At 35.7% G+C, this 11,848-nt stretch overlaps 1 protein-coding gene across 1 annotated transcript in view; it reads right to left on the bottom strand.

Annotated features, from left to right (window-relative positions):
* Positions 1 to 11,411, bottom strand: part of LOC129229927 (epidermal growth factor receptor-like) — a 68,892-nt gene extending 57,481 nt beyond the window's left edge. Inside the window, exons 1-2 of the mRNA XM_054864307.1 lie at positions 10,980 to 11,411; positions 10,328 to 10,452 (exon numbers count right to left, since the gene is read on the bottom strand). Of these exons, the coding sequence (XP_054720282.1) occupies positions 10,328 to 10,452; positions 10,980 to 11,142 (288 nt within the window). The 5' untranslated portion in view covers positions 11,143 to 11,411. The remainder of the gene's footprint in view (positions 1 to 10,327; positions 10,453 to 10,979) is intronic.
* Between the last annotated feature and the right edge of the window lie 437 nt (positions 11,412 to 11,848).

Consider the following 11,848-nt stretch of genomic DNA (forward strand, 5'->3'; position numbering starts at 1 on the left):
ATTTAACATATTTATCTCCAGCCAAAAAAGAACGTTCTCAAATGAATAATTTGTTATGGTCTATTTTAAGATAAGAGAAATTAATTTAAATCAAACTCAGGACGCAGGTGAAACTGTAAAAAAAAAAAAAAAAAAAAAATTCAACAACAAACATTGCTAATGAGATTGCAAGAATGAAAACGGATGTTAAAAAACGGAATTCACTTCTTTAACGCATAGGATTAAAATTAACGAAATATAATTTCATTTGCTTCTCGCCTTGGGGACAAGGCAAAAAAAAAAAACATGAGAATTTCAGAGAGACCCAACAACTGGAAAGAACAATAAAATATCGCAAATTTAAATTAAGAAAAAAAAAACTGTGAGCGATGTTTGGGTTTCAAAAATTTTATTTATCTTATCTAAACGAACTGATGTGTGCATCACATGACTTCCTTTTACACCAACTTAATGTTATTTCCCCATTATTAGCAATTTTGACGTGATTCAATCGTTTTCTCTGTAAATATCACCAACAGTGGCCAAATTGAAAACAGATTTAAAAAATTTAAAAAATAAAAATAAAAAAACCGCCAAATTTGTCGCAAAGTTGGCGACAAAACTTGGCGACCAAAAGACCAAATCAAGTGTCAGCCAAATTATAACACCATTTGAGTTTGCATCGAAATTAACAATGATTTCCCCTCAAAAAGGTGCAAAAGACTCCTTTTGAAACACCCGAATGCAACCAAATGAGGAGGTGCACAACTAGACCCCACTAGGAGTCTACGTGCCAAAGTTCAACTTTTTAGGACATACCGTTCTTTAGTTATGCGACATACATACGCATATACATACTTACATACAGACGTCACGAGAAAATTTGTTGTAATTAACTCGGAAATCGTCAAAATGGATACTTCGGGTGTCTATACGTTCTGAGGTATATATGCACGTGTAGTCAGGTCGAAAAAAAACTCAACATTGATTCGGGGGTGAGCAAAATGTAAATTAAGGTCGATTTTTGAGTGAAAATTTTTTCGCGAATACAATATTTCCTTCTTTTGTAAAAGGAAGTAAAAAGTGGCTACCCGTTATAAATTGTTAACTCAATGGGATGAAACTATGAAAGCATTATAGTTGGGGGCAAATCTAACCTTCTGGCAGCATTGTGAAGGCTACGCAGATCCTAATGACAGCATTATCAATTATCATGCTGCCAGGTAAGGTCGCATTTACACTTTTTTTTTTTTGTAGCGTATCCACAACCCACGATTTTGCTGAGAGGGGGAGGGGCAGGTCCGGATCTATAACTTTCGGGTTCCCCTGCAAAAAGCTGGCCCCTAACCGCATACTGGATCGCCCCCTCCCCCAATAATTAATTTTTTTAAACAGTAGTTTTTGCTTGTTTTTGACTGCATTAATAAATTTACCGAAATTTTGAAAATTCATTTACATTTTTTTATTCGTTCATTTATTTATTATTATTATTATTTTCAGATTTTTAGATTACCTGCATAAGCGCTTCTAAGAAATAATATGGGTTTTTAACCCTAATTTTTAAAAACTAGTTTTATTTATAAGGTATGTCAGCAAAGAAACAAATCTCCCATAAATTGGCATTGTTGTGATACAATGCATGAGGCACAAGTACAGGTACAATGTATGAACTTTAATCTTTTGATTGAGTTAAATTTTTGTTTTCAACTTTCAAATCTTCAGAACTGGTGTGACTCTCAGCACGATATTTTCAAACTTTGAGAATTCTTAACGCTTTCTGTACATAAAACAATTTTTTTTTCGGATTAAAAAATCTGTTTGAAATTCATATTTTGACGGCTCCATAGTAAGTTATTTCTATTAATTTTGTTTCGCTGTTCTGAGACGTAATATGGGTTTCTTTTTTACCTCCAAATTTGTACTAAATCATAAAAAAAAAATAAAAAATAAAAAATAAACTTTTAGCATTTTAGTTTAGGTTCTTTAAATTTCTCCCCCCTCCCTTTTTTTTACTTCCTTTTACAAAAAAGGAAGTATTGTATTCGCGAAAAAATTTTCACCCAAAAATCGGACTTAATTTCCATTTTGCTCATCCCCGAATGAATGTTCAGTTTTTTTTTTCAACCCGACCACACGTGGATAGGTGCCTAGGATCGTACAGACACCCAAAATATCCATTTTGACGATTCCCGAGTTAATTACAACGAGTGTTCTCGTGACGTCTGTATGTACGTATGTGCGTATGTGTGTATGTATGTCGCATAACTCAAGAACGGAATGTCCTAGAAAGTTGAAATTTGGTACGTAGACTCCTAGCGGGGTCTAGTTGTGCACCTTTCTTTTTGGTTGCATTCGTATGCTCCAAACGGGGTCTTTTGCCCCTTTTTGGGGGGAAATCATTGTTAATTTTGATGCAAACTCAAGTGGTGTTATAATTTGGCGGACACCTGGCGATATATCGCCAGTCTTTTGGTCGCCAAGTTTTGTCACCAACTTGGCGACAAATTTGCCAATTTTTTTTTAATTTTTTTTATTTTTAAATCTGGTTTTAATTTGGCCACAGTTGGTGATATTTAGAGAGTAAACTATTGAATCATATTAAAACTGCCAATAATGAGAAAATGACATTAAATTGGAGTAAAAGGAAGTCATGTGATGCACACATCAGCTCGTTTTTTTTTTTTTTTTTTTTTTTTTTTGTCTCTTGGGCCATTCCCCCTCCACGTACTGCAGGGTCTACGGGCACGTAAATCCGGGCCAAGGGGTTCAGGATGTTTCATCAGACCAACAGCAATCTCGAGGCATGAAGAGTAATGGGTCTTGCCCCCCCCCCCCTTCCCCCTCAGAAATCAGTGAAAAATAGCCCCTTAAAGGTTTATTTTGAATTTCAGGTTAAATTTCGCATTTTCGTTTTAAAAGCTTGGCAGGGCAAAGGAGAGGAGAGAGTTGAAGAGAAAAAATTTCAAGGTTTATTATACTTCATTTCCATTATTCTATTTTTTAAATTAATTTATTTAATTTCAATTTGTATTAATTTCGCTCATTTTTTTTAGTGGTACCAATTTAGCTACTTTTTTTTTTTTTTAATTTTTAAAGGAAGTTCTCTGGGAAAAAGTTACTGAACAGCTGTGCTGAAAAGGTACGGACATTTCTCGCCCAAAACTGAGTTAAAATGTACACTCCCCCCCCCTCCCCCAAATTCAACAATGACTCACACTCGGAGCAAAGTATTTTTTTTTTTTAATTAAATTCATAGATCGGGAAAAAGGCTAACATGACAGCGTCGTACTAATGGTGTGATCATGCTTTCTGTAGACTTCCCAATGGTGACAAGTTAGCCTTGAGCCAAAAACAGTTTAAATTCAGTGCGATGGACTAAAAACAAAATATATTATCTTGATATGTGCAAATTGATAAATAAAATTAAAGTATAAAATTTAATGTAGATAGGATTTTCAATTTCAATAAACTAGGATTTCAATAAACTATTATCATTCTCTGGCCAACGGCGGTTGAAAGAGGTAAAAGAAACGAACGATGCAACGTATGACGTACTTTTAAGCTTAGTTTTACGGTCGTGCTTGTGGGCGTTTATTTATTTTTTAAAAATTAATTAATTTATTTGTTTTATTAACTCCCGACACACAAAGGAAGATTGTTATGAGTTTGACGTGTCTGTGTATCTGTGCGTCTCTCTGTGGCACTCATTTTGAAAAAAAAAAAAAATGTTTGAAAGGAGAGTTAATCGAGAGTGTTCTTAGCTAGGTTGCATCTTTGGGTGACATTAATTAACGAAGATATTAATTTAAAACCTCTAAAAGGTTTTTCGCGATTTTTGCAGTGAAAATGCAATGATTTAAAATTTTCATCTGTTGCCAGTTTCTAGTTAGTAGCAAATTGCATACTTGACATTGATATTTAATAATATAAGGAGTCTCAATTTTCCCTCTTGATTCTACAGTTGCGACTCAGTCGGAAGTCTTTAAAATTTTTAATTTTATCGTTTTTTTTTTTTTTTTTTTTTTTTTTTTTTTTTTTTTGAAATGTATTTCCTTCGATTTGTCTTTTTATCTTTTTATTGATATTCTGGCTCACATAGAAAGAAATGAAAAAATGTGGAACGGAATGTTTTAACCTCTTTGGCTAGTTTCTTAAATCACCGCAGGGGTGTCCATCCCCCCCCCCCCCCCCCCGAATTTTCTCCTGTCCAAATTGAAATAAATATAGCACTTTTTAGAGTCTTTGATTTCCAGTTAACTCACATGTTCTGCATCTCGCATCTTGTGAATCAATTTAATAAAATCAAGATTTAAATTTGCGTGAGATAAATAAAGGGAAATAAATGCACTGTAATCTGAAAAAATGAATTGCTCGTATTTGCGACTACCGACAAGATAACATTTACAAGTACAAGCGATGCTATTTCTTTAACTTAAAAGAAAAAAAGAAAAAATGTAATAAAAGCATTTTTTTAAATGTATTAATCTAGTTATTTTTTGGTTGTTCCTTTTTCAAGTTGAATAAAAAATCTGTTTGGAATCCCGAATCTCCAATTTACTGTATGTTCCTTTGAGTGAGAAAGATTGGAGATTCCTGGGTTTTTGCAACACCTTTTTAAGTGTATGAATAAACACAGGGACTATAGATTCAATTTATGGTTCAAGAGAGAGTCATTACTAGATCGGAGAAATATGATATTTTTCGTAAGTATAATATTCACTCCAAAAAGTGAATTTCCTCTCCGGAAATTTTCAAAATTGTAGTTTTAAAAACGCAGTTTTAGACAATCTTTAATAATGTTAGGGGAAGGAAAGGCGCGGAGACCTTAGACCCTTCCCAGGCAATTTTTCAAAATTGAAACTCCAAAAATACAGTTTAAGATAATCTTCGATTATGTTACGGTTCACGAGCTTTCCTCTTCACTTTTTCAAAATTATAGTTTAAAACGCAGTTTTATACAGTCTTATTAACGTTTGGGGAAAAAAAAGATTCGAGGGCCCCGGAAAATTTTCAAAGTTGTAGTTTTAAAAACGTGATTGTTGGCTACTTTGGTAACGTTATCGAACAGGCAGTTTTCCGAAATTGAAGTTCCAAAATTGCAATTATACTCCACCATTACGTTAGGGGAAAATTTTTTTGGAAGATCACCTCCGGAAATTTTTCGATTTTGCAGCCCTGAAAACTTTAAAAACGCAGTTTTGGTGCATCTTTGATGCTAGTAGGAAGAGAGGTTCGGTGGCCCTCAACCAGCAATTGCTTGGAATTGAAACTCCAAAAATGCAATTTTTGACAGTCATCGATTATGTTATGGAGAGGGGAGGAGGTTTGGTTCTCACTTCAGAAACTTTTTCCAAATTGTAGTTCTAAAACACAGTTGCATACCATCTTTGTTGACATTAGGGGAAAAAGAGACTTGAGAGATCTCTTCCAGAAAATTTTGAAATTGAAGTGTTATAAACGCAATTGCAGGTTACCTTTGGTAATGTTAGCGGACAGACATTTTTCCAAAACTGAAGCTCCAAAATTACAATTGTAGCCAACCTTTCATGACATTAGGAAAAGGTATTTTCGGAAGTTCTCCCTTCGAAGTTTTTTTGGAATTGCAGCCCTCAAAACTAAGTTTAAAGGCGATCTTTAATAATGTTGGCGAGAGTGGGGGACGCTCCTCCAGAAATTTTTCTAACTTGCAGCTTTAAAACGCAGTTTAGGTAGATCTTTGTTAATTGTTGCGGGTTAATTGTTCTAATCTTTGTTAATGTTAGTGGGAGGAGAGGTTCGCTGGTCCTTCGTCCATAATTTTCGAAATTGGAATTCAAAAGACGCAGTTGTAGATTGTCTTCGACTATGTTTAGGAGAGGGGTTACTTTTTCAGAATTGTAGTTTTTAAACGCAGCTTTAGATAACTCTTAATGACAGGGAGGTATCGTTTTTCGGTGGGAGTGCTCTTCAGGAATTTTTTTTATAATTGAGTCACATACCCACAAAAGATGGGTCCCGCACAAATACACATAGAGATATTTTCTGGAATTATTCAAAATGGATTCAACTATTCGGAACTACGTTTCGAAATTCAAGATTCGGAAATTTTCACGAACCTAATCAGATATGGAAGAAAGTAAAAATGATTCAAAGAAAAATAATTAAGATACTTTAGGGACATACTTCTACTTACATTAACCAAATTCAACATCGCTGAAGGTTTGATACAAATCATCTAATAAATTATTGAAAGAGCAGTCAATTTGAAAGTGGTAGAAAGGATGGGAGTAAAGTGAAATAAAAAAGTCTACTCAAGCTAAAGTTTTTTTTTATAAAGAAAATATATTAATTGCTATGGAAAAGGCTAATATATGTTATTCACATACTTCAAAACCAGTTCGTAACTTTTTTCTCGGAGCAATTAAATCGTTGAAAGGCTAGAGCTTACTAGTCAAAATTCTTACAAACTATAAATAAGGAGAAAAACAACACACAATAAATTACCTTTTATTTTAGCTATCCCCCCTAACCTCTCATCGCTGTCATACATTTCCATTACACAGAACTGTGCAATGCTTCCAGAAAATGCGTAAAAGAAATCAAATCGTCTGAACTTTTTTTGTAACGGACACTGACTCCATCCCATCTTTTATGTTATCATTATTTGAAAAAGAGACACGGCTACTAAATTTCGAAAGAAGTACGTTAAAAAGGATAATTTATGCACCTCTAACTTGTTGGACAAGTTTAAATGTTGGTTAAAATGTTGGACAAGTTTCTTCCCAAAATTTCTTGTTTAAAGATGAAAAAAAACTTCAGAAAAAAAAATCCCCCCCCCCCAAAAAAATTTTTTGATGGCGCAACTTGTGCCATAATCCCCCCCTCCCTGTGGGCATCACCTCTAGCGTATTCGAGCTCTAAGAAGTGCGAATTGTTAATTATTGTTGAAGCCTCAACTGACAAATCGACTAACTACGTAAAACCAGAAGTAGAGAACATTTATGAAGAAGGATGGTGTTATCCATAGTAAATAGGCCTTCGTGTTACATTTTCTGCCGTCACGTGGTCAGAAATGTACTGAACCAAAACTTTAATATAAATTCACATGCTAAGCATTTATAAAGCACTATTAAAGCAGAAATGAGCATTTTTTTTTTAAGTGGAGTTAAACGATTTGGCAATTGAGGCATCAAAATCAAAACCACACCTTGATGTGCAGACAATTTTTTTTTTTTTTTTTTTGCAAGCTCATTGAAAACTTCACCGTTACTATGTCTTGTTTACACCTGCGACGGCAGCTGCGTAGAACCGGGATTTATTTTTTAACACCATTCATCGAATCATGATTACTAATCATAATCACCAACTGTGGTACGAAATGTTACACAGAATGCTTATTTTAGAATAAAACATCGCTTCGCGTTTTAGGGACGAGCGGGGGGAGAAGGTTCTGAGTATCCTCCCTTTTCCTTGCGTCCCTTTTTCTCTTTCTCTTTTATCAACACACACAAACATATTTCATAATAACTCAGGGGTGACCACTCAGAGGGGGTGGCGCAGACTGCGCGATTGGTTTTTTTTTTGGGGGGGGGGGGGCAGGGTGTTTTAAGGGGCGTTTTTCACTTTTTTGGGGGCGGGGGCTCTTGTTTTTGGACAGGGGGTCTTCGCGATATTTAGAGGGTGCTCCCTAGCTCTTAGGGAGGTGGGCACCCCTGAATAACTTAGTCAGGGCCGGCTAGGGACTACCATTTTAGGTGGGGTAACGTGGAAGAATGCCGTTTCCCCCCCCCCCCAATGAATGAAGCTACGGTTTTGGGTACGAAACATTTCTGAAACTGCTTGGGGGCCAATAAAAAGCACCAAATCAGCCAATGAGGCACTTGGTAAAGCATAAAGTTATTAATTAATTTCGTAAGCAATGAAAGGAAGTAATATTTCAATGAAAATACTACTGAAATCCTTGGTAATTTATTCATAAAATGTTTGAACACAATGTGGAAGGATACTATTGTTGACGTTTCAGGGGAGTGGGGGGTCATGACCCCATGAACCTCCCCCCTGTATCCACCACTAAACTTAGTACGAACTGATTTTTATTGATGTTGCTAAAGCATGAGAAACAGTGTAACGAATCAATACCATTGTGCTGAAAATTAAATGAATAAATTACCAACATTTTAATGCACAAAAATTGCAAATTTCTGCAGTCACGTTTTTGGGGACGGAGTTACAAGGAACCCCTTCTCCAATGCAAAGAAGTGTGAGCTTTTGGATGAAATTTTGGTTAAATTTTCCTTTTAGGGGGTGCCCAGACCCCCTGCGTCCCCCTCCCCTAATATCCGCAACTGTATAAATCGCTATGTCATCCACCAATCGTTCTTAATATAACTGTCATATAACATATCATGACAAAAAAACCAGATTTTAATTTCCGACTTGCGAGTTAAGATAACTTACGCTTCTATAACTTGAGAATGATATACTTTCGTTTATGAAGGTTTTAGCTTAGGTGGTAACGTAACTTCTAGCAAGGAAAACAATAAAATATCGTTTGACATAGCCGCCGTGCTTGATCATGAAAAGAAATTGTCATCAGATCTTCATAAACGAAAGTATAACTTAGTGCTGACTAGACCAAATAGTACAATACATTCCACAGGGGTGCCCACCATGGCGCAGACAACGCCATTGAACCTTTTTTTGGGAGGGGGTGTTTTTCGGAGTATTTTTCTCATTTGGGGGGGGGCTCTTGTTTTTTTTTTGGGGGGGGGTCTTTGCGGTATTTAGGGGCGCGCCGTCGCTCATAGGGGGTGGCCACCTCTGCTTTCGAAGCTGTCAACTGAAAACGAAGCAGGTGGGAGAAAAGGGGTCCTAGGACAACGAACAATAAACCATCATTAATCTGGACATCATTAAACTGGACTTCGCTTAATCCGGACAGTAAATTAGATGTACTACATTACTGTATAAATAAAGTGCTGCCGTGGGCAGGTAAAGGGCAGTATCTGCAAAAATGAGTTTTTGTGATATTTGAAGAAATGCGTTTTGGATTCCATACTAACAATAGGGAAATGTTGGAATTAAGACGTTTTTTTCGAGCTTTATTTTCGGCGGATACCAAACAAGCAAGCGTATAATATATAAAACTACAGCACAACAAAAATGAAAAAAATAAAAATAAAATGCAGTTACTACTTTTTACCTTCCCAAGGCAGAATAATGTATTTTTGTGGGCCGTATTTTTCTCTTAAGCAGTATTTATGTTTTATACTTATGAATTCAAAATAAAATTTTTACTATGTACTGTAGTTTGGTTATATACCTTGGCTCAATTTATAGGTTTCTGTTTTTGTTTAACCTCTACTTTAATTTGGACGACCTGGATCCCATATTAGTCCAGATTAATGAAGTTCTATTCTAAACTGTTGATTACTTGAGAAGTTATCGCACTAACTGCTAATACATTTACCCCACTATAAGACGAGACAACACGATCTACGCCTTCTCTTCATGGGAAAATCCTTGTAAGTTGTAGTTGCCTGCGGAACCACGATTGTACCCAGGTGAGCTTTTCTTTGCCCAAATCGAACTCGGAAAACAATTGTCTTTCTACGGGGTTCCGGAAATATGGAAATCGCATGGGGAGAGATCTGGATTGTAGCAATAACAGAGGAATTAAGGACAGGATGACCCAGTCATGGTGAAGTGACGAATATTTGGGATGACAAAAATTCTCTATCTGCCGAATGAAATTCAAATTACATCGGATGTTAAAATACGTTAGCAGACATGCATGCATCTGTTGAGAAGGAACACTAGGCATCATTAAAAACAATTTTAAAAACTTCTGAAAAAAAAAAGAAAGAAATCTCCAATGTTGCTGTTTTTTCTCCAAATCTGCCATCGTGATCTCCTAAGAGCTCTCATCGCGGCACCCTTACCTCCAATAAACCTTTTACAGGCTCCTAACACCTAAACAGCCAAGTAATAAACTTCAACATTTTCTGTCACGTCAGAGGCGAGTTCTTGTAACCTCTGCAAAGGCCTTCTGTTCGTCAGAGGTTTTGGTCTAACAGCAAACAAATGGCACACCAGTGAAACTTTGTAAGTGATGCTCCTTCTTGATTCACAAGAGGACATTACTACAATTAACACACCTACCTTCTTTACCAACTCCTGCGCTGTGATTGTTATGCAGTCTGCCTCGGTTAAATTTGACTGCCTCAAGGGTTTCCATAAAAAAGGAGCTTAACCTTCAAACTACCATATTGAAATATTATCCCCAAAATTTGGCGACATTCACCAAATGTTGGTGCCCTCATAGCCGAAAGTTTTCTTACATATTAAATATTTAGTAGAAAATACTTACTTCCAACCAGGTCAATTCCAGGTTTCCGTCGACATAAGTGCAGTTCATGTAGCGATCTCTGAGGTTCTGGTAATGGTGCTCTCTGTTTGAAGGTACGGACATGCGCCCAAAAGTTCCAATGCATACTAGTTTAAAAAAAAAAAACAACATATGCATCGTTAAGTTTTTTTTTTTTCATCATAAAATTAATTACTATGAATAAAAAGAACAGTTAAATTTGGTGGCAGCTAAAGTATTGCAAATTTAATTACTAAATTCATGAACGCACTGACATAATAAGATCACAAAAAATACGAAAAAATAGCTACAATAATTATTTTTTGTGTTCATAATTATACATTAGAACAATTTTATTTTGTTAGTGGAATAGTATAATTACAAAATATAACTTTATTTTGCTTGTAAAGCATATTTTACAGTTGCACAATTGCTACGAATGGAAATATAGGTACACAACATAAAGAGAGACTCGATAAATTGGGAAAATTTCGCCAAGTTCACCAAAATTTGATGGCAACTCCCAGGGAGTTTTAGAAGGCAAGTTGGTACATCGGGTTGCAGTACTTGGATGTTTATGGCAAAACAAATTGGGCGAAATTTCCCCCAGTTATCACAAGTCTCCGAATGTAAGTAATAAAAATTATGAACTAACTTTTTCCTTTTGTGGCCCGCTCCTTTTGCAGCCGCGCGATCTTTCCATGGCAGAAATTAACACTCAAACTAAGTATCACATAAGATATTAGGAACAAAATTTGGCATTTTTTAACTTCTGCTGCCAGCAGCAAAAATAATCTTAAATACTTTGTACATTTCATTATACTGATTTCAGGAACATCGCAACAAATTTTTTGTCCTTCTTTGGAAAGAGCAAAAGCTTTGAATCAACACACATATCGTTGTTGCACTGGAAAATTTCGGAGCAAGTTGATGTCTAAACACAATTCCAGATTTTCGACACAGTGAGTCATATTAATTATGCACGCAGTCTGAAATGCTAGAATGATGTTTGTCGAAGGCAAACACTTGGGATAAACACCGATATTATTGAAATAATGAAATATGTTGGTCATAGCTACGCAATAGCACTCCGCTACAACACTTGTTTTTCTGTTGGCACCATTTTCTGAAAAAGAGAATACGTAAGTGAAGACAAACCTATTTTTCAATCTGCAATAAACTATCTATTTAAAACTGACGATGTAAGAATCGACTCTTTTTTTTTTTCCTCCCTTCAATTGCATAACTTTTTAAAAAATATTTTGATATAAAATTAAGGGCTGTACACTTGTTTTCAAAACTGTTGACGCTCCCCCCCCCCCCCCCTTCGTGTGTCACAAAGAGTCACACTTCACCCCCTCTCCTTGTCACACGTTCTTTTCGTGGATATACGAGCGTCGATCCGGAAATAAGGTTCCCATCAATTTTACAAATGACAAATTTTTTTTATTCTTATAGAAATTTACATCGTTGAAAAGATGAAACTTACCTCTATTTTTCTACATAATCCCCATTTTTTTTTTC

This window comes from Uloborus diversus, chromosome 9 (assembly GCF_026930045.1).
Source record: "Uloborus diversus isolate 005 chromosome 9, Udiv.v.3.1, whole genome shotgun sequence".
Classification (NCBI taxonomy): Eukaryota; Metazoa; Arthropoda; class Arachnida; order Araneae; family Uloboridae; genus Uloborus; species Uloborus diversus.